Source organism: Sycon ciliatum, chromosome 1 (genome assembly GCF_964019385.1).
Source record: "Sycon ciliatum chromosome 1, ocSycCili1.1, whole genome shotgun sequence".
In the NCBI taxonomy this organism is placed as follows: Eukaryota; Metazoa; Porifera; class Calcarea; order Leucosolenida; family Sycettidae; genus Sycon; species Sycon ciliatum.
In genome coordinates, this window is record NC_088643.1 from 69,985,175 (window position 1) to 70,003,646 (window position 18,472).

Here is an 18,472-nt window from a genome sequence, read left to right on the forward strand (position 1 = left end):
ATGCATGTGGAAATTCAATGATAGAACAGTCGAAACATGGTGTGATACGAGTGGGTGTTCATGTGATGTTGTGCAAGACCTGGAGAATATACACACATGACTGAACGATCGCTAGCATCACAACAATACTCCAAGGGCCAAGAGCAGGGCAAGAAGGAAGTGCATGGGACCTTGAACAGGGTCCACTGTGTAGCTCTATTGGGAGGAGTGTGCACTTGTTCGGATCAGACCATTCAGTTGAAACACATCTGTAACATGGATCATGGATGGTGCACAGACAGAAATACACACACACACACAGGTCCTGGGCACAATCTCTACTACATACTTCTCAAGGATGCTGGCTGGCCAGGAATGCAGCATGGAGTCGATGTACTCAAAGATACGCCTAGGAGAAATGTAAGGCAGGAAAGAACAAACAACAAGGACACCGTCTGTCAGAGAGAAGCACAAAATACAACGACAAACTGCACACTATAATAGTGAGGTTTCGCTCTACGGAATTACGTATGAAAATAACGTAGGAACTGCACGTAATTTTCATACGTAAAAATCAGAGCTGTTGGGTTTCGCTCTACGTGACTTCTCCACGACTGCTAAACATGCCTTGTTGCTTTGGAGACGCGTTGGCTGCATGCGCCCACCGCATGCACCACGAGCCGAAACCGCGTTTTCCATTGTATTTTGCACGTGGTGTACGGTGTGTGTACCTTGTGTTTCGTGCGGCTTGAACTTTGCCATGGATAAACCCTGAAAATGCGAAAAATATTTCAAAAGTCCTACGGAGACCCCAACGTAGGAAACAGCTTTCCTACGGATATCCGTAGAGAGTTTTACGTATGAAAGTTGCCCTCGCTCCCCGGCGTGTACGACATACGGATTTTCATACGTAATTACGTAGAGCGAAACCTCCCTAATATCAAGGTCATACTTATGTGCACTTCTGTCAAACGCACCCCACTCTGCAAGAAACAGCAACTCACCGGCGAGTGAGAGGAGACTTGGCTGACTGTTGCCCGGCGAAAAGAGGAATAAAGCGGCTGGAGTGGACGCACTGCAGAACAAGGCCAGGTGTAGGAGAAGAGCGACATAACAGGTTAAGTAAAGCGTATTGTACAGAGATGTAGCCAGCACTAACCCACACTGTGCCTGTTGATCATGGGTTTGGCAAAAAAAACCTGGCTACTACCCTGATTGTGCCACCATAACAACTGACCACATCACAATGTGTGTATGCACAAGAGCAATGTAGACAAGGACACCGTACTACTTTGAGTTTCATGCACAAAGCAATTATCAGACAATCAACCTCTACCCTTGCTTGGCATCAAGCTTTAGCAGCACCCTCTGGTAATTGATAACATGCATGAACATAGACAAACAAACAACTGGAGGTAGAGATGGACAGGCTAATTGTGCTGCAGCAGCTTCAGTACAACTGACCATGGGGCAGCAGGCAGAAGCATGCTCAGGTTCTGGCGCATGTCCACAGTCATGGTAATGCAGTAAGTGCAGTGTACAAACAAGGCACCATGAGAGAAATACCATGTGAAACAACACCATGCTACACAACAGCATGAGAAACAACGGCTTACTCGTATGATGAACGTAACACAAGTGTAAGCGGAAGACGCCATAACCTGCAGGCAAAAACATGCAGACAATGCCACCATAGCACCATTCAGTATGGCAGAGCACTGAATACATACCACTGCCTCGCAGGAATAACATCGTGCGCCTATGAGCATGGCCTGAGGTTGCTTAGAGAGCAACATGCTTCATATCTGTGCAAGCACCATACCCAGACCTGAACAGAAAATAATCGTAACTACCAACCATGCGCCCCTACACAAATAAATCCGTGCCCACGAAACTCTAATCAGCTCAATCCCAACTGGCTGTGAGTCCCAATGAGTACAAAGACAATACAAAGCTAGAAATATTTACCTTTGCACTGTTGGGAAGCAGGTTGAATAGCGTTGGAAAAACCGCCTCACAGAAGTGCTCCATCTTCGGTGCTAGGTCCTGAGCCATCAGGCTTTAGGGTAACACAACACAAAAGGAGCGTGCAGCTCAGTTCACAATCCATATCATACCAATGTGCATTTCTCAACGGTACACACTTTTCAATTGTTGATGTTTTCAACCGTCTCTCCCTTCAGTAAATAGATACACGCTAACAGTATCACGAGAGCACCCCACCCACCACGGCCACTTCGTTTTGTGTGTGTGTGGGGGGGGGGGGGGGGGGGGGTGTGCACGGTGTGGGTATGCATTGCCATGCATGTTTGGGGTGCAGGCATGCGATTGGGAGAGACAAAGAGGGTAACGTTAAACAAGAAGTAACACTAACATAAATCTTGCAACATACCTCACAGTAATGCAGGCTTCTCTCATCATACTGGAGCGAAGATCTTTGATCTACCATGCAGCACCAGAGTGACATGAGCAGAATTCGAAGAAAAAGGAGAGAACATACCATTGCTAATCTCACCGGGTATTATCGTTCTGTGGGTACAAACATGGCCAATTTCAAAACGAGTGGTTCGGAGCAAACATAAATTATACCGTATTTCCCCGAATATAAGTTGCACCTGTTTATATTAAAATTCAAGGGCAAAAAGGGACTTACAATCGAGCATGACTTACTACTGAAGTGATCATATTGAAACATTATGGCTCAAACCTGAAAACGGAAGTGCGACTTCACTTATAATCGAGTTCGACATACAATCGGGGACATACAGTACTGGTACGTATGTGCCATCGTCCATACGTTTTCCTCCTGTTCAACACCCTCAACTAATGAATATAATTACTTCAAAGTATGGTACAGATTATGAACCCTTATCCACCCGAGGAACCATAGTCGACAACAATCTTTCGATTTCTAGGGAAACGATTTTTGCAAACCCTTCGTTTCAAAAAGAAAGAAGGGGTGGGGGATATCCAACTGACAACAGCTTTATTCAGTTGCTACTTTCTCTCAGACAAAGAGCTGAGGTACTTAAAAAGATTCACATGCTTTCACGGGCACATCAGCGCACAAGACTGCATGCCACACTCACCGAAACACGCATCGGTTCCTCTAGTGCCGACAAGTGGCTTGTAAAGCCATTCACATCAGCGCGCAGGAGTGAGCGCAGCCGTTTACACTGCAGTCAAAAGCGGACAGAAGATACAGGTACAGAACTGGAATGAGCATGGACACAAGCACAAAAGAGCGGCGACCCCACTGCATGTAGTTGGAGAGTGCATTTAACTTAAACTAAACAGTCAATACCAACAAAAACATGCAAAGTTTGGCCATACAGCAGACACAGACAATGTCAACACCAGTATACGTCCGTGTATAAGTAAGAGGCAGAGATTTCCGATACTTGATACCACGATGTCCGATACTTGATACCACGAATACAACAGGAGACACGTACCGCCGTTGCTCTCAGTTCCCAGTTCAGGTCAGTATTCAACAAGGTCTCCTCAACTTTCACTATCTCCTCCTCGAAAGCACGTGCTGACAGGGGACCCAGCGACGGACAATCTTCAAAGCTACGGCGGAAATCCTCCTCACCGACAGCACCAGCAGCTGTGGAACGGCAGAAACGTACGCATGAACACACACACGCACGCACGCATGCACACACGTACGCATGCACGCACGCACGCACGTACACACACACCAACATGAATACAAGGGGAATTTCTTTTTACTGTCCCCATAGAGAAGTAGACACTGTGATAGAAGTTGTGGGAAAAACAGGCAAACTGTAGGCTAAGAATGCTATAGCGTGCGGAAACTGCAAGTTTTACGGTCGGCTGTGGAGATTGTGGGCTTCATGAGCAAGTACATGGGCCACAATTTATCTCCATCTTCAAGAATTTCTTCAAAGCATTGATGAGCTCTCAGGTGAATAATATTTCGGCATTTCCCCACTTTCTAGTGAATCTATTCATCATGATTCACCTCTCACCGCTTTAGGAGCTGCATCTGCACCTTGGTCCTTGAGGGTGGCGGCGTTCCTATGGATGTGGAAAATTCAGTAGTGTCTCATGCGAACCCTGGTTTTTTTAGATGAGCTCTTTCCTTTGTGCCTTCATGAAGAGCTTGCTTTGACGGATCCAAGTGGTTTGGTGAAATCGATAAAAAATCGACGGCATGGCTGCAACAACTGCGTGCATGTACTGCAAGTCGTAGAAGGACTCAGCCAGTCACTGGGCCATGAACGCACGACAAGGCCAACACATGACAAACCCAGACGACCCACTGGAACGACAAATAACCATGAGGTCAAGAAACCAGGATCAAAACAGAGAGGCTTTGTTTGAACCGAGTCGATGACCGATCTGCTGTCGTGCACAATTGAAGTCAAAGCTTCACTGAATATCATGAAAAATATACAAACTGCAAGTTTTCCGCGGACAATGTTAGATCATTACATTACGAGTAGCGCGGAAATTGTCGCAGCTGCTGAATCATGTTTTCCATAGGGGTAGTTTTAAACCACAACAATTAACAACCCAAACCACCAAAAACAATACAGCAGCAGACAACAATAGTGACAACGACGACGACGGCGACGAAAACAACAAACACACACACCTGACGACGACCTGCTGGAGACCGTGCCACGAGACGGCGGTACACCAATCGAGTGTCGAGTTTTGGCTTTGGATGCGACGGCTCCATCGGTGGTATTGCCAGGAGCCAGCCTGCTTGGTGGGCCAGGCAGAGAATAGCGATGGGAACCTTTGCTGCTTTCCTCCGCTGCCTTACCGGAACCATTAGTAGTCGGACCTGGTTGCTTTGCTAAGTCAGATACGCCTAACATATCCTGCAAAAAAAAAGCCAAAGGAGCAGCAAGCATGCATGATATGATGAACATATTACGGTATTGACAGTAAATTATAACATGATCGTAATGGCAGCCAGGCAGTGAAAATATCAACAGCCCTACGCCCACACACCTGGCAGCCACACGTACTACTGACACCACTCAGTACAATATCAATGTACTTGTTCTATAGAGTATAGACCCTGCAGGCACTATAATACATGTACACATACAAGTACACATGCTCTTCCTGTGTACTGTAGAGTATAGACCCTGCACGCACTATACAGTATAAATACACAAACACATACAAGGTCATGTACATGCTCTTCCTGTGTACTGTAGAGTATAGACCCTGCACGCACTATACAGTATAAATACACAAACACATACAGTAAAACCTGTAACTAACGACCACCGTGACTAGCGACCGGCCTGGTACTACCGACCACTTTGTAAGGCCCGGACGGTCTCACATTCAAAATGCACTGTGACTAGCGACTACCTGCTGAACGCGACCAGCGACCGCCTTTTCTTGTCCCAATGTCGAATTTTGACCCGTAACTAGCGACCGCGATGTAGCAAATCAAGCATTGCTTGAAGCTCCTTCTCGAAATTTTGATGATTTTCCATGGTCGTTTCGATACTACAGCTGGACAAATGAGCGCAGTCTCATTTTTACTGTGGAATCAGTGTGGATTGCACTACACCTGTCATAATTTCAAGTGCTATCAAGAACAAACGTGATAGGAAACGTCTTGGAGAGCGCATCCAAAGCGCTCTTTGATCGATGTTACTACTCGAAGGAGAAACTAATGCTCTCTGTCGAAGTGCAATCACGCAGCTCAGTCACCAGACTCACCACTACACCAGGTCACACTGACAGTCTGTGCTGGCTAGCTAGCATGCTACGGTAGTATTATGTACTCACCTGTACGGAACACAGGCCAGGATACGAATCGATGGCGGATAATACAGTGAAAGGTGCGAAAACTCGCAACATCGCCGCATCACGTACTGGTACACACTGTACTACTCACTAGTACAGTTTACGCTACACTACATCCAAGTCGGAGCGACTGAGTTTCCACTGTAGATCAACACACTGATACCAGTTGCCAGTGTAGTCGCACACAGATGAGGATGGAGTCGATAGTGACTAGTGCACTGCCTGGCCAGGCCAGCGCTGCTCTGGAAACCCGGTGAGTCGACATACGTGTCAAAAGGTCGTATCGCTTCCGGTGTATAAAAAACTTGATTTTCTCTCTCTCCAAGTGTTGTATGATCTGAAAGAAGAATGTCAGTGCGCAAGTGGTGGGGGATTGTATTATCTGCATTTTGACATACATATCATATAATGGGATCCATATATGGTCGCGCGGTGCAAACCTCTAACTAAAGACCACCTGCCACTAACGACCACTTTTCCGGGCACCAAGGGGTGGTCGGTAGTTACAGGTTTTACTGTACAAGGTCATGTACATGCACGTCATCTCTTCCTGCACCATCAGCACTCTAGCAAGTGCCAAGGCTACAGCAAAACGAGAAAACCCTCACAATACTACTCACCTTGGGTGCAGAAACAGCAGCTGATGACTCCGGCACACGCACCTTGCCAGCAGCGCGTGCTTCGTCGAAACGAGACAGCAAGCTGCCCAGCCTAACAAGGCATGTAGAAACGAAAAACAAGAACATGAACAACAAGCACATAGCAACCTATCCTGGCAACTGCACAAACGAAATACGAGAAACTTGGCACATGCAACAACGAGATGCACCATACTGCGTGATACAACAAGCAACCAAGTACATGTACATGTGCTGCAGAAAAGAAACATTTCTAATCTCACTTACCGAGCAGCAGGCACTCCCTTCTTTTCCAAGTCGTTTCGAATACGCTCACCGACATGACAGTATATTGTAACAAGCGTGGAGTTGGCTTGCTCTCTCACCTGCACACCAATGCCAGTACACACCCATGCACGCATAGAATCACAACCAAGTCCACCAAAATATCAGGCAGAAAGTAAAGCGTATGCTTTGGCGAAAATGTACCAATGGAAAGCTTACGTATATGTTATGGCCAACAATTTGAAATACGACATGGAAGCACGCAGTGGTTTTCACAAGACTGGGCCAATGGAAAAAAAAACTAGTTTCTTTTACAGCCTTCCTGAAAAATTTCTTGTAGTTACTGTGGTAGCAGATCTGCCCCACAGGGATGACAGTGCATACAGTAGACTTCAGATGGCAGATCTGCCCCACAGGGATGACAGTGCATACAGTAGACTCCCCACAGGGATGACAGTGCATACAGTAGACTTCAGATAGCAGATCTGCCCCACAGGGATGACAGTGCATACAGTAGACTTCAGATGGCAGATCTGCCCCACAGGGATGACAGTGCATACAGTAGACTTCAGATGGCAAAAGGCAAAACTTGGTCACTCAAACAACATTTACTACAGACTCACAATTATTTCCATACAAAGTGAATGAACATACTGAAGTACAATGTAGCAGAAAAAAAATCGGTACGAAAGGTGTTACCACATGACAATCAATTATTCGCTGCCTGAAAGGGTCTTTATTTTGATAGTTGGACTTGTGAACAGCACTTTTTAAAAAGATAATAATTAGGGGTGAAACAATTATACCGAATATTCGAATATAATCGTACTCGGAATAAATCAGAGTACTCGCTCATACATGGTACATACATTTACCACAGAAGTCTGCAGTTTCAGAGCAGCAGTCAGCAGATATTGATGTGCAGACTGTGTGGTGAACATTTGTTCACGAGTAGAGAGAGCCCAAATGACCCACCAACCAATACACCCGAGAAAAGAACTGCCAATCGGTTCAATCAGGGTTGTATCATGTGATTTTTGAGGCGGTTGGTGTGCAATTTTTAGGATATCAAGAATACTCGAATATTCGATCGGAGAAAATCAGAGTACTCGAACTCGGGATCTCAGTGCAAACTTTCACCCCTAATAATAATTGTGAAAATGAAGTGGCGCAATAGCGCGATTGGAGTTAGAATAACACACAGAGAACACGTGCAAGATCACACAGTGTGCGTAAGGAGGTACTGCGGACATAGATGTATGTAGTAAAAATACCGTAGGCTCAAAAGATCATAGCACACTGAAATACCAAACTGGACATCAGAGTGACAGTTCAGACTTTGGGCTCCCGCACAGCACTGCAAGTAGCCACGCGAGAGGCCCCTGGGGCAGTCACTCCAGCACAATAGAGATACCTAGCAACTCTACCTTTCATTTCCCTTGTGGTGCCTGGCCATGTGATGACAGTCCAGTATGGCGGTCACCGGCGAGTGAGTGTTCATGTATGATATGGAGTGAATGCCCCAGGGGCTTCTCGCGTGACTACTTGCAGAGCTGTGCTGGAGTGAATGCCCCAGGCCAGGGGCTTCTCGCGTGACTACATGCAGTGCTGTGCTGGAGCCCCAAGTCTGAACTGTCACCTCAGTATTCAGTGTGTTATTTATTTCAGTGTGCTACGACCTTTTGAGCCAACAGTATTACATTATTGTATCTATGTCCGCAGTAGCTTGCCTGTATTTTGTGATCTTGCACTTCTTCTCCTCGTGTTAGCACTGATATCACCTCAAAGCATGCAATTGTGCTACTTCATTTTCACAGTAATTCTTTGTACTGTATATATAAAAAGTGCTGTCTTCAAGTGCTAATAATTCAGTACTCTTGTAACCTTCACTGATGATACCTATACGATCGAAACAGCAGTACGGAAGACACGATGCTGGTATCTAATCCACATTCTACAATAACTCGACAATCGCGTTGCTGGTGCGGTGAACACGGTTGGTCGGAGGGCGCACATGGAGAAGAATTCGGCCATATTCTCACCTGGAAATTAGCATCCTCAGTCAGCTTGCATATGGACGCCATGTAGCGGCCCACAAGTAATTCCTGGCTGCCAAATCTGCCGGGGAGAAAACAAAATCAGGTGCTGCATCAGCGTTTACGCACAAACTCACAAGTGAGAAACACAGTCTTAAAGAAATGCAGGAAAGCAGCAGGCAACGTACAATAATGTAGCTGTGACAACAGCACCCACAGCAACTGGGGCGCATACATGCAAAGACCATGCAAAGACTAAACAGGAGATCCAATCAAATGAAAGTGATTCTCAATCAAAGCCACCTGCCCAAGACGATCCATCAACACCGCCTGCCACAACAAATTGCTAACGAAATGTTGTCCACGGCACTATAGTCAAAGAAGTCAAACTATCGTCTATGTACATGGTATTGCTGCATTGCAACTGCACTTCCCTCGTCTCTAACCAACACAGCAGTGCAGACAAGATTCAAGTATTGACTTGCTCGGCGTGGAAAAAGAATACGTGCAGGAATGTTTGATTTGCTGCAAGTACACGCAACACTCCGCAGTTTGAAAGACACTGAGCAAGAGCTGTTGGCAATTGAAATTATCACAGCCAAATAGAAAATATTATTATTTAAAAAAAAACTCACTGGTCAAGCGCTCTGGCAACCAGTAGAAGTCCTTGTTCCCGCACATGCCATGCCTTATGCCCTAATGTTGATGGCAGGAGCTGATCAAGTACGCCCTGTCAATGTGGAGCGAAATAAACAGCACCAAACACAAGTGCATAGCATCAAGTGGTCCATGTGAGTGAACAGAGGCTTGCCTAGCTCACTGGGTAATGAAGTGTAGTACAAAGTCATGAACATGGGTGCAGCCTTGAACTCCTTCCAACTTTGTTGGGGATATCACACATAACCAATCCATAACTATAGCACTCGGATGTGACCAGCAGGTGTGTGGCTGGTATGTGGTGGTTGTATCATATCGGGCGTGTGTGCTGTGTGCTTGCTAAGCACGGCCCAGGTGCAACACCTTCAGCTAGCTACCAGGTGCTGTACGAGTACTGCAGAGATGCAATACGCCATCAGAACCCGGAAGCACATGGTCCAGAAAGAAGGTTTGCAGCTGAAACAGAGAGGGAGCCATTACACGTACAGTGAAACTGCAGTATAATAGTACACTGGATATAACATATACTACACTGGATATAACATATGTTTCTCTTTGCAGCAGACATAAAGTACCCCCTTGAAGACCCCGAGCATCCTTTGCAAGTCATTCGACCTCGTGGGATATAGAATACCTCAGCTAAAGTACATGTACGGATTTGCACGTCCCTCGGAGGAATGCTACAGTAAAACCTGTCTAAGGCGAAGGATCATGGGACCTTCAAAACATGGTCCCTGTGTATATGTGGTCGTATTATCCAGGGTCATTGGACTGGTAACAACATCCCTCGGTCCTAGCTGCAGTGGTTCTCTGGGACAGGTGGCCGGTCGCCTTACCCGAGAGGCCATCTTGACAGGCTTTACTGTACACCGAAGTCTCACCGTACAACCCTATTAGTATAACTTGTTAATACCGGTACCAAGAGTACATAACCAAGAGTGTGCAACTCCTGTATTGAGCTGCGATGGGTTCACCCACGGCGGAATTTTTTTATTGCGTCATCCTTTGGCAGAAGTATGATGAAGTGGGTATGCTTTCCCGCGCTTGTTTTGTAGATACGGTGAGAGTTCGTCAGGTTCAAGACACGTCGATCTTTCGTCCGTTGTTCTGCTTCGACTACCGTAGCTGTAATGTACAAATTATTTGTACTTTGATCTCTGGCTACGCATGATGGCATCAGTGAGCCAAACCGCCGCCAAAGACTGATGTCATAAAAAAATTCCGCCGTGGGCTGGGGGATCGTCAAGTTGCACACTCTTGGTTATGTACTCTTGCTTACGGTACATTACAGTAGGTACATGCATTACCTGGGGTGATTTCACCGCTGCCATCATGTCCAGCAGGAGAGAGGTGCACGCTGAGCGAACTTGTTGCCTCTGGTCACCGAGCCGTTCCCGCAATATGGGTAGAACTACACGGAGAGCACAACAGGGCAACCAAAGGCATTGTTCGATACAAGCACATCATCCTGTCAATAGATGTTGGAACCTAGAACAGACACGAAAGGGAGCAAGTGAAATGCACCAGGACACTTTAGGAGTGTGTGTGTGTGTGGGGGGGGGGGGGGGGTACTATTTTAGTGATAGCCCCAAGGTGCACAGAAAACCGGTCTTCATCAACAGGCGGTCTTTTGCAGACAGATCCATATATGTGTGTGTGTGTGGGTGTGTGTGTGTGTGTGTGTGTGTGTGTGTGTGTGTGTGTGTGTGTGTGTGTGTGCGTGTGTGTGTGCGCATGTGTATGTATGTATGAATGTATGCGCGTGAGCAAGTGCGTGTGCATTGAGCCCTGTTCCGGTGCCTGAGTTGACGGGTCTCAAAGCACAGAATAATAATGACAGTCTCTTGGTGTACCAATTGTACATACCTGCACCAATGTACGGACGAAATCTCTCCCCGAGCAAGTTGATAACAATAAGCATCAACTCAATTCCATTTGTACAGATCTGCCGACATCGCACGCATACACACAAATACATACATATAATAACATGATTGCAATCGTTTCAGCCAGTCACTCGGAGCTCTGCGGATGAGACCTAACAAGGTCGAAGCAGCTAGCTGTCCGGAGATTGAGTGCATATAAAATGATGCACATAGATTCAAAAATAAGAATAGTAGACCGAGGGCCTGCTTGCCCAAGAAAAAAATAAGTCCGGGCGTATTTGTACCCGGGCTTACAATAAGCCCTCCCAGAACTGCCATCCAGTCGTATTGGAGGGTGCATTTACATGAGGGATTACGAAAATTGCTCTAGGAAGGAACAAAAAAATCACGGTTTGCGTCAGACTCGGCTACAGGCCGAGTTTTCTGCATCCGTAGGAACGCCACCACCCTTCAAGGATCAAGGCGCAGATGCAGCTCTCAAAGCGGTGGGAGGTGAGTAGATCAGCTCACCAGCAAGTGGTCAAAGACCGAAAATCCCATTCACTGCATCCATGTTTTCCTAGTGCCAGGCCACGAGGATGAACACGCCCTCCCCTGTATCCCCAAGCTGATCGTACGTCCAGGGCTTTGCCCTTCTTCGTGCAAACGATCAAGAAAATAAGGCGAGTAGGCACCATTTGATCAAAACCATGCCTTTAATGAACTTTACCACTGGGTTCATGTACAATATAAATACTTCAAAAGTAAATAAATAAATAAAGTGAATGCAGAACTTGCAGAAGCTGGCGCCCCAGCTTCCATCATATCATATAAACATGTCATGTTTATTATGATGGAAGCTGGGGTGACCGCTTTCGCAAGTTCTACACACGGTGTCCAAATAAGCCCGGGGCGAACAAGCCCAGACATATACTTGCCATGTACACGGGCACTGACCTATGCGGCTATGGTAACTAAAGTACATGTATGAAGTTCACGTAAGGGGCCGTCCGGGGTTACCAATAGTTGTTGCAAAACGATAAGTTTTAGTCTTTTTCAGCCCCCACCCACCCACCTACCTTTTCTGCAGGTAAAACGAATTCAGGTAAAATATTGATGTTAATTTTCGACACCCACATGTAACTGGGCATTCTCCATCTGCATTCAATAATTATTTTCAAAACGAAACTCCTTCAAACCCACCCACCCCCAAACGAAAACTTTTCGTTTTGAAAATACTATTGGTAACCTTGGTAACCTAAGGGGCCATCCGGCATTATCAATAATTTTCACAGAACGAGAAAGTTTAGCTACAACCCTCCCCCATTCACTCCCCCCCCCCTGAACGAAAAATATATTAACGGAACTCTCCTCGACCCATCCACGAACAAAACGTTTTCCTTTTGTGTAAAAGATAATTATGGACGGCCCCTAATAGAATGATTCGAAGCAAATTTGGAGGAAAGACAGACACGCCTTCGGCTGCATGGAACCGCTCAACGCCGCCCCCCCCCCCCCCCCCCCACACACACACAGTAGGTGTGGATACTTTCGCCAGACTCAAGGAATTCTTTTAGTTTTAGACAAAGAGTTCGAAATCTGAAGACGCATTGATGTACTAATTCTGAGGGTAAGTGTGCAACGACTGAAACTACGCATACAACTTGACACAAGGGGTGATTTCACTACCACAACAAACACTTCTCACAGTAATACCAAGAGTACATAACCACAACAGTATGCAACTCTGCTTATGGGATTGGGCGCAGCGCGCTGCCTGCATTACGTATCCACAAACTGGGGGCCATTGCATCATTATTGATCTGCTACGGCTTCCTGCTTCCAAATTGGCTTTCCTCGGAGACTTCGGATGGTTTCGTACGTGATGCGTCATGCACAGGAATTGCCTTTTAACTTACCGTATTGCACGGGGAATCGTTGAGGCTAAACCATAGGAAAACTCAAATTCAGGCAGTTGGATCGTCATTTCACTTCGTAATGAAGCCAGTGCGCCGCGCAGGGCACCCATAGCTCGGAGATCAGAGTGGCACACTCTTGGGGTTATGTACTCTTGGTAATACCACCAGTGGATTAGACACAATCAAGAACGATCTCTCCCCCCCCCCCCTCCCCCCCCTACAACACAACCAGTGCTACTAGTACTACCGTACTATACTCTCTGCAGTCGAAGACCACAGAACCACATACATGTCCACAAAGGCAGATAGATCAGATTACAAGATAAGGACCAGACAGGTACCACACGCAGCAGCGGTATCACATAAATCATTGCTGTGCAACGAGCAACAATAATTATAAAGTAATGATCACGTAATACTTATGCAATTGCATCAGGGTAACACTACGCTGATCCAAAGCACATGTACGTAAAATTCAAATAATTGTCGCACTACCTCAATGAAATTTAAAATTTAAAAAATTGCAAGTCCAAGAGGTCGATGTATGTTTCTCACCGCCATCTATCAATCGGTGTGTATTGCATTAAGCAGCGTGCATGTACAATATTTACCTTGGGATTTCCACTGTTCGTCCAGCCTGCCAGGCCCTCCACTAACTTATCAACATCTTCAAAATCAAATACAGAGTTAGCTTCATTCTCGAAAAAACTAAACAGCTCTACAGCTGCTTGAAGCCGCCGCTGTGTTTCTTTCTGAAGAACTTCTGCTAAAAGCCGTGTGGTCGGACTTTCTTCATCTGCATCAGCCATAGTGAAGTCGATGACTAGCAGTTTTAGCTCAATGCCCTCCGTCAAAGCAACAAGCTGAAAATAAAAAAGGGCTGGAACAATTTCTTCCCTGTTGCCAGTGCAGTGTTGGTCATGCACAAAGTCGCACATGCACAGTCACCAGTCACAAGGACCAGGCATGCATGCCGTATGGGCGTATGGCATGCATATCGTAGAATCTACGCTCGTACTCGTAGTCGATCGTAGATCTACACAGGCACTGACGACACGTCTGGCAGTGCCACAGTGGCTAGCTGCGCGAGTGCACGTCTGCACGTCTGGAGCTCTTCAGATCTGGGCACTCTGTGGCCTCTGCACAGCCCAGCTACTTGCTAGTCTGGCAGGCTGTGCACAGTGCAGTATCGCCAGTAATCAGGTAATGTGGCAGCCAGGGAGTCGGAAAATGTAGGTATTTTACGACTCCCTGGTGGCAGCCTAGCCAGCGTGGTGTCGTGCATGCATCCCGGCGCTGGGCGCGCGCTGTCTGCACACATAACACAGCTGCGTGTCGGGATTTTTGGCTTGATTTGTTATCACGTGCAATCACACGAACTACAGTACTACTGCACTGCATGCATGCACTGGTCGACCGGTCGTCGACTAGCATGTAAAATTAATCATGGTAAATTGTAATTGAAAATGAAATTCTAAACGTAGAGCATACACTCACTGGCACTGTTAGTGCACGCTCAACTGGCGATAGCAGTGAAAAGTAGATCACTAGAGAAGAATGAACATTTTCACCACAATCCCATGCTCGCACTACTTTGTTTTGTGTCATAGGACCGAAGTAGCAGAAGGTTCGAGTTTGAGAAACTGAATTTACGCATTCAGTGAAATATCATTCAAATTGCCATTCTGAATGGACCCAGAGATTCTCCAGCTGGCCGACTCTGTGCAAAAGGTCAGTCTTATCTGTTCATTTCTCGACATTCCACTATAGGTATCCCCCTCTGTATGAGCAATAGCTTTTTTTCTTTTTTTTTGTGTGTATAACTTCCCAGGCCCTGGAAATATTTTACTCAAGTGGTGAAGATGGTGCTAAAGATCATGCTCACCGTGTTCTCAGGGAAATTCGCAGCTCTAATCGAGCAGATCAGCTGGCTTGGTTATTGTTGTCTGACTTGACCAAGGTGAGGACGTAAGCGATATGATTGTCGTGAATGTAAGACCGGATATTAAACATATGGGCTGGGTTAACATGAGAATTTTTTCAACCGGGGTTGAAAGTCTGTCCGGTTGGGGGGGGGGGGGGTGTTTACATGAAGAGTGTTGACCCTGGGAGATTACTGATACGCCGACAAAAGTCCATTTCTGTAATCCTGTGTCAGCCGTGGCAGCTGGCCCATTTGCACTGTCTTTCTTGGCCTGGCCCTTGGTACGAGAGTTTTCTTTCCCTGCGGTTCAGTTTCCGTTGCTTCATCCTTGCGGATGTGCCGCCTGAAGATCCGGCAACTTCTCATCGCCAGAAATTCTTGGTCCACCTTAATTGCCGGGCCTGATCCAGACGACCCACGCCGACAAACATCGCGGCCGCCCGTTGCAGGCACTGGCCTGTTTGGGTCTCCCGTCCCGGTCCTGCTTCTTGTGACTTCGCATCGAGCTCTTCGATCATTTCTTGAGCCATCTATATCGATAAGTGGCGAAGAGCAGTCCTGCGATAGCTCATCACGGCTGTACGAAGAGGGCTTGCCACCACATACTCAAGTCATTTATAATATTGGCAATACATCAGCGCTCACCAAGGTCTGCACTAAATACATGTACATGTACTCCGGATTACGGCATGCCTTCGTTTTTAAAACAGGCTGCCGTCTCCTTGCACAAGCCTAGTTGACCATGTACCCAGCACTGCACGTTCTAGGTTTTTCTTTTATATCATACATAAATCCAACAACAACAACAACGACAACAACAACATGCTCGTGTAGTGACCACCCGTGCCCATACACTTAAAGGGGAAGTTAAGGCAAAAATTAAAATTTCACCAGTTGTAGTCTTCGGGGTGCTGAGTCGAATGGTCTTGGTCCGAGGAAGCTGAGACGCTCCCTTCCTACTTGAATCCCAATCGAACTCGCGCACTTCCACCGAAACTGGGTGACTGCGCCCTACTAGATGGGGATTTGTATGCAAAATGTCACTAAAAGCGCCATTTCGTTCTTATAAAAGCACGGATGACCGCGATTGGCCCATATGTTGTAGTCTTTTGGACGCTGAGTCGACTGGTTTTGGTCCGAAAAGGCTGCGATGCAGCGTTCCTCCTTTATTCCCAATCGAACATGGTTGAAGAAGCGGTCACGTGGTCCTGGGTGCCCAAATCACCTGGTCACCACGCCAGCAGGTGACAACTTTCACACCAAGGTTCAACTCGAGTTCAACTCGAGTGACAGGACTGCACCCAAAAAAGGTCAAACAGGCTAGTAAGTTGTACCCTGCAGGCACGGTGACCAGGTGACTGGTGTACGCAGGAGCACGTGACCGCTTCTTCAACCATGTTCGATTGGGAATAAAGGAGGAACGCCGCATCGCAGCCTTTTCGGACCAAAACCAGTCGACTCAGCGTCCAAAAGACTACAACATATGGGCCAATCGCGGTCATCCGTGCTTTTATAAGAACGAAATGGCGGTTTTAGTGACATTTTGCATACAAATCCCCATCTAGTAGGGCGCAGTCACCCAGTTTCGGTGGAAGTGCGCGAGTTCGATTGGGATTCAAGTAGGAAGGGAGCGTCTCAGCTTCCTCGGACCACGACCATTCGACTCAGCACCCCGAAGACTACAACTGGTGAAATTTTAATTTTTGCCTTAACTTCCCCTTTAACCCTTTACCTTCTGTGTGTACAGGAATCGACCGAATTTGGTCGATGGACATGCATGCACTAAAACATACGTAACTCAGTCAATTCCTGACGGAATCTCAAAAACTAAGTATGTATGAAGCAGCCGAAGAGCCCAGCTTTTCATTGCAACAATCGGCGAAGAGCTGCGATGTCGCATTCCAAAGATATCGCACTCGACATTTCAGCCACGGCAAAAGTCAATTTTTTTCTGTGTGACTGGCCTTGAGCTGGGGATTTTCCCTCTCCTGATATGCTGAGTCACCTGCGCATGCTTTGAGCGCGTGGGCAGCATAAAAAGAAACTCAGGCAAACAAATTTGAAATGCTTACGATGAAGGAGTGAGAAATGGCTGACGAGGAGAGAATTTTCTCGGATATCCAGCGATGGGGAGTGTTTGAAGCACCCTGGCGTGGGATATGTGATCTCAGTAGTGTCCAGTTTGAGCTCATTGTACGCAGCTCGTGGAGAGCTTTCCAGAATGCCCACGATTGTGAAAATGGGTTGATTAGAACCAAAGATATTCTCAGAATGAGGTGAGAAATATCGCATTTGGAAATGCCTGGGAATTATGGTCAGAAGGTAAAGGGTTAAAGGGGAAGTGCATCGATTTTTCGAGTAGGGTCCAGAAGAAAGACTATTTGATATCGGTTCGAATGGCATATCTCTCGTTTCCATACGATAAGCCAAACTTGCCAAATCGCCAATTGTATGCTCACGTTGCCATAGCGACCAGCGGAGTGATGACGTACAAGCGAAGGACTAAAGGGACCGTCACTTAATTTTTGCCGACTACCCGCCAAAAAAATATTTTCGTTCCACGTGTCAGACACGTCCGCGTACGCGGACGTACGCTTTTTGCCGACTCGCGCGCGCCCGCGCTACCTTTCACGTCAGGCTATCTGTTCACGCCACATGGCTGGATAGCGCGTACATGCAAACATGATTGAAGACTTGCAAAATCAAATTTTTTCCAAGTCCAGGCGCTAGGCCTAGGCAGCACTAATCAGTCAATGCCCAGGCAGCTGACTTTATTTTCGGAGAAACACTACTCATTGTAGTAAAAAGTAACAATGAATAGCGATATCATCTAGGAAGGATCGCTACCCTAACGCGAAGGAAAGGCCTTGCGCGGCTGCTCTACGAAGTGTTGAAGAAGGACTCATCAAAGTAAGTTGGTGGACGAACAACTCGCTGGCGCCGGAAAACTTGGCCCCCAACGATGGTGTTTGGTGAATCATCAAGCATAATGTCTTGTATAGTGTTCACCGAGGAAGGAGAACGCTCTAGTCGCTGCTGTTGTCCGTTTCATCCACGTTGGGCGTTAGCTGCACCGCGCCTATTGTGTTTTAGTATTCCATGGACACACATTAGCATTCAGAGCGATTGTGGAGCCACAATTTACTTCACACAGCGTTGTATTGTCCACGAGCGCAAACTTCATTATCAGCAGTAACTGTTACTCTTCATCCTACATGTAGACTTGGAGTATACACGGCCTTGTCACGACAGCGACAGCTCTACAGAGTGTTCAAGTGAGAAACATTAATTTCTATTGTTGGTGGCCGAATAAATGGCTGGTTCCGAAAAAACACGGCCTGCACCGATGGTGTTTGGTGGATCATCAAACAGGGTGACCAGCAGT

The 18,472-nt window shown here is 46.7% G+C and overlaps 2 protein-coding genes across 3 annotated transcripts in view; one reads left to right on the forward strand and one right to left on the reverse strand.

The window, feature by feature from the left end:
- Positions 1–14,127, reverse strand: part of LOC135805173 (CLIP-associating protein 1-like) — a 30,189-nt gene extending 16,062 nt beyond the window's left edge. For both annotated transcript variants that reach the window (XM_065319177.1, XM_065319176.1), the window contains exons 1-15: positions 13,775–14,127; positions 11,246–11,324; positions 10,687–10,790; positions 9,358–9,452; positions 8,729–8,804; positions 6,690–6,787; positions 6,405–6,495; positions 4,604–4,835; positions 3,435–3,589; positions 3,069–3,155; positions 2,372–2,421; positions 1,948–2,038; positions 1,596–1,640; positions 984–1,054; positions 329–388 (exon numbers count right to left, since the gene is read on the reverse strand). In XM_065319177.1, the coding sequence (XP_065175249.1) occupies positions 329–388; positions 984–1,054; positions 1,596–1,640; positions 1,948–2,038; positions 2,372–2,421; positions 3,069–3,155; positions 3,435–3,589; positions 4,604–4,835; positions 6,405–6,495; positions 6,690–6,787; positions 8,729–8,804; positions 9,358–9,452; positions 10,687–10,790; positions 11,246–11,324; positions 13,775–14,101 (1,661 nt within the window). In that variant the 5' untranslated portion in view covers positions 14,102–14,127. The remainder of the gene's footprint in view (positions 1–328; positions 389–983; positions 1,055–1,595; positions 1,641–1,947; positions 2,039–2,371; positions 2,422–3,068; positions 3,156–3,434; positions 3,590–4,603; positions 4,836–6,404; positions 6,496–6,689; positions 6,788–8,728; positions 8,805–9,357; positions 9,453–10,686; positions 10,791–11,245; positions 11,325–13,774) is intronic.
- A 473-nt stretch (positions 14,128–14,600) lies between these two features.
- Positions 14,601–18,472, forward strand: part of LOC135805175 (importin-13-like) — a 41,834-nt gene continuing 37,962 nt past the window's right edge. The window contains exons 1-2 of the mRNA XM_065319178.1: positions 14,601–14,894; positions 14,995–15,123. Of these exons, the coding sequence (XP_065175250.1) occupies positions 14,853–14,894; positions 14,995–15,123 (171 nt within the window). The 5' untranslated portion in view covers positions 14,601–14,852. The remainder of the gene's footprint in view (positions 14,895–14,994; positions 15,124–18,472) is intronic.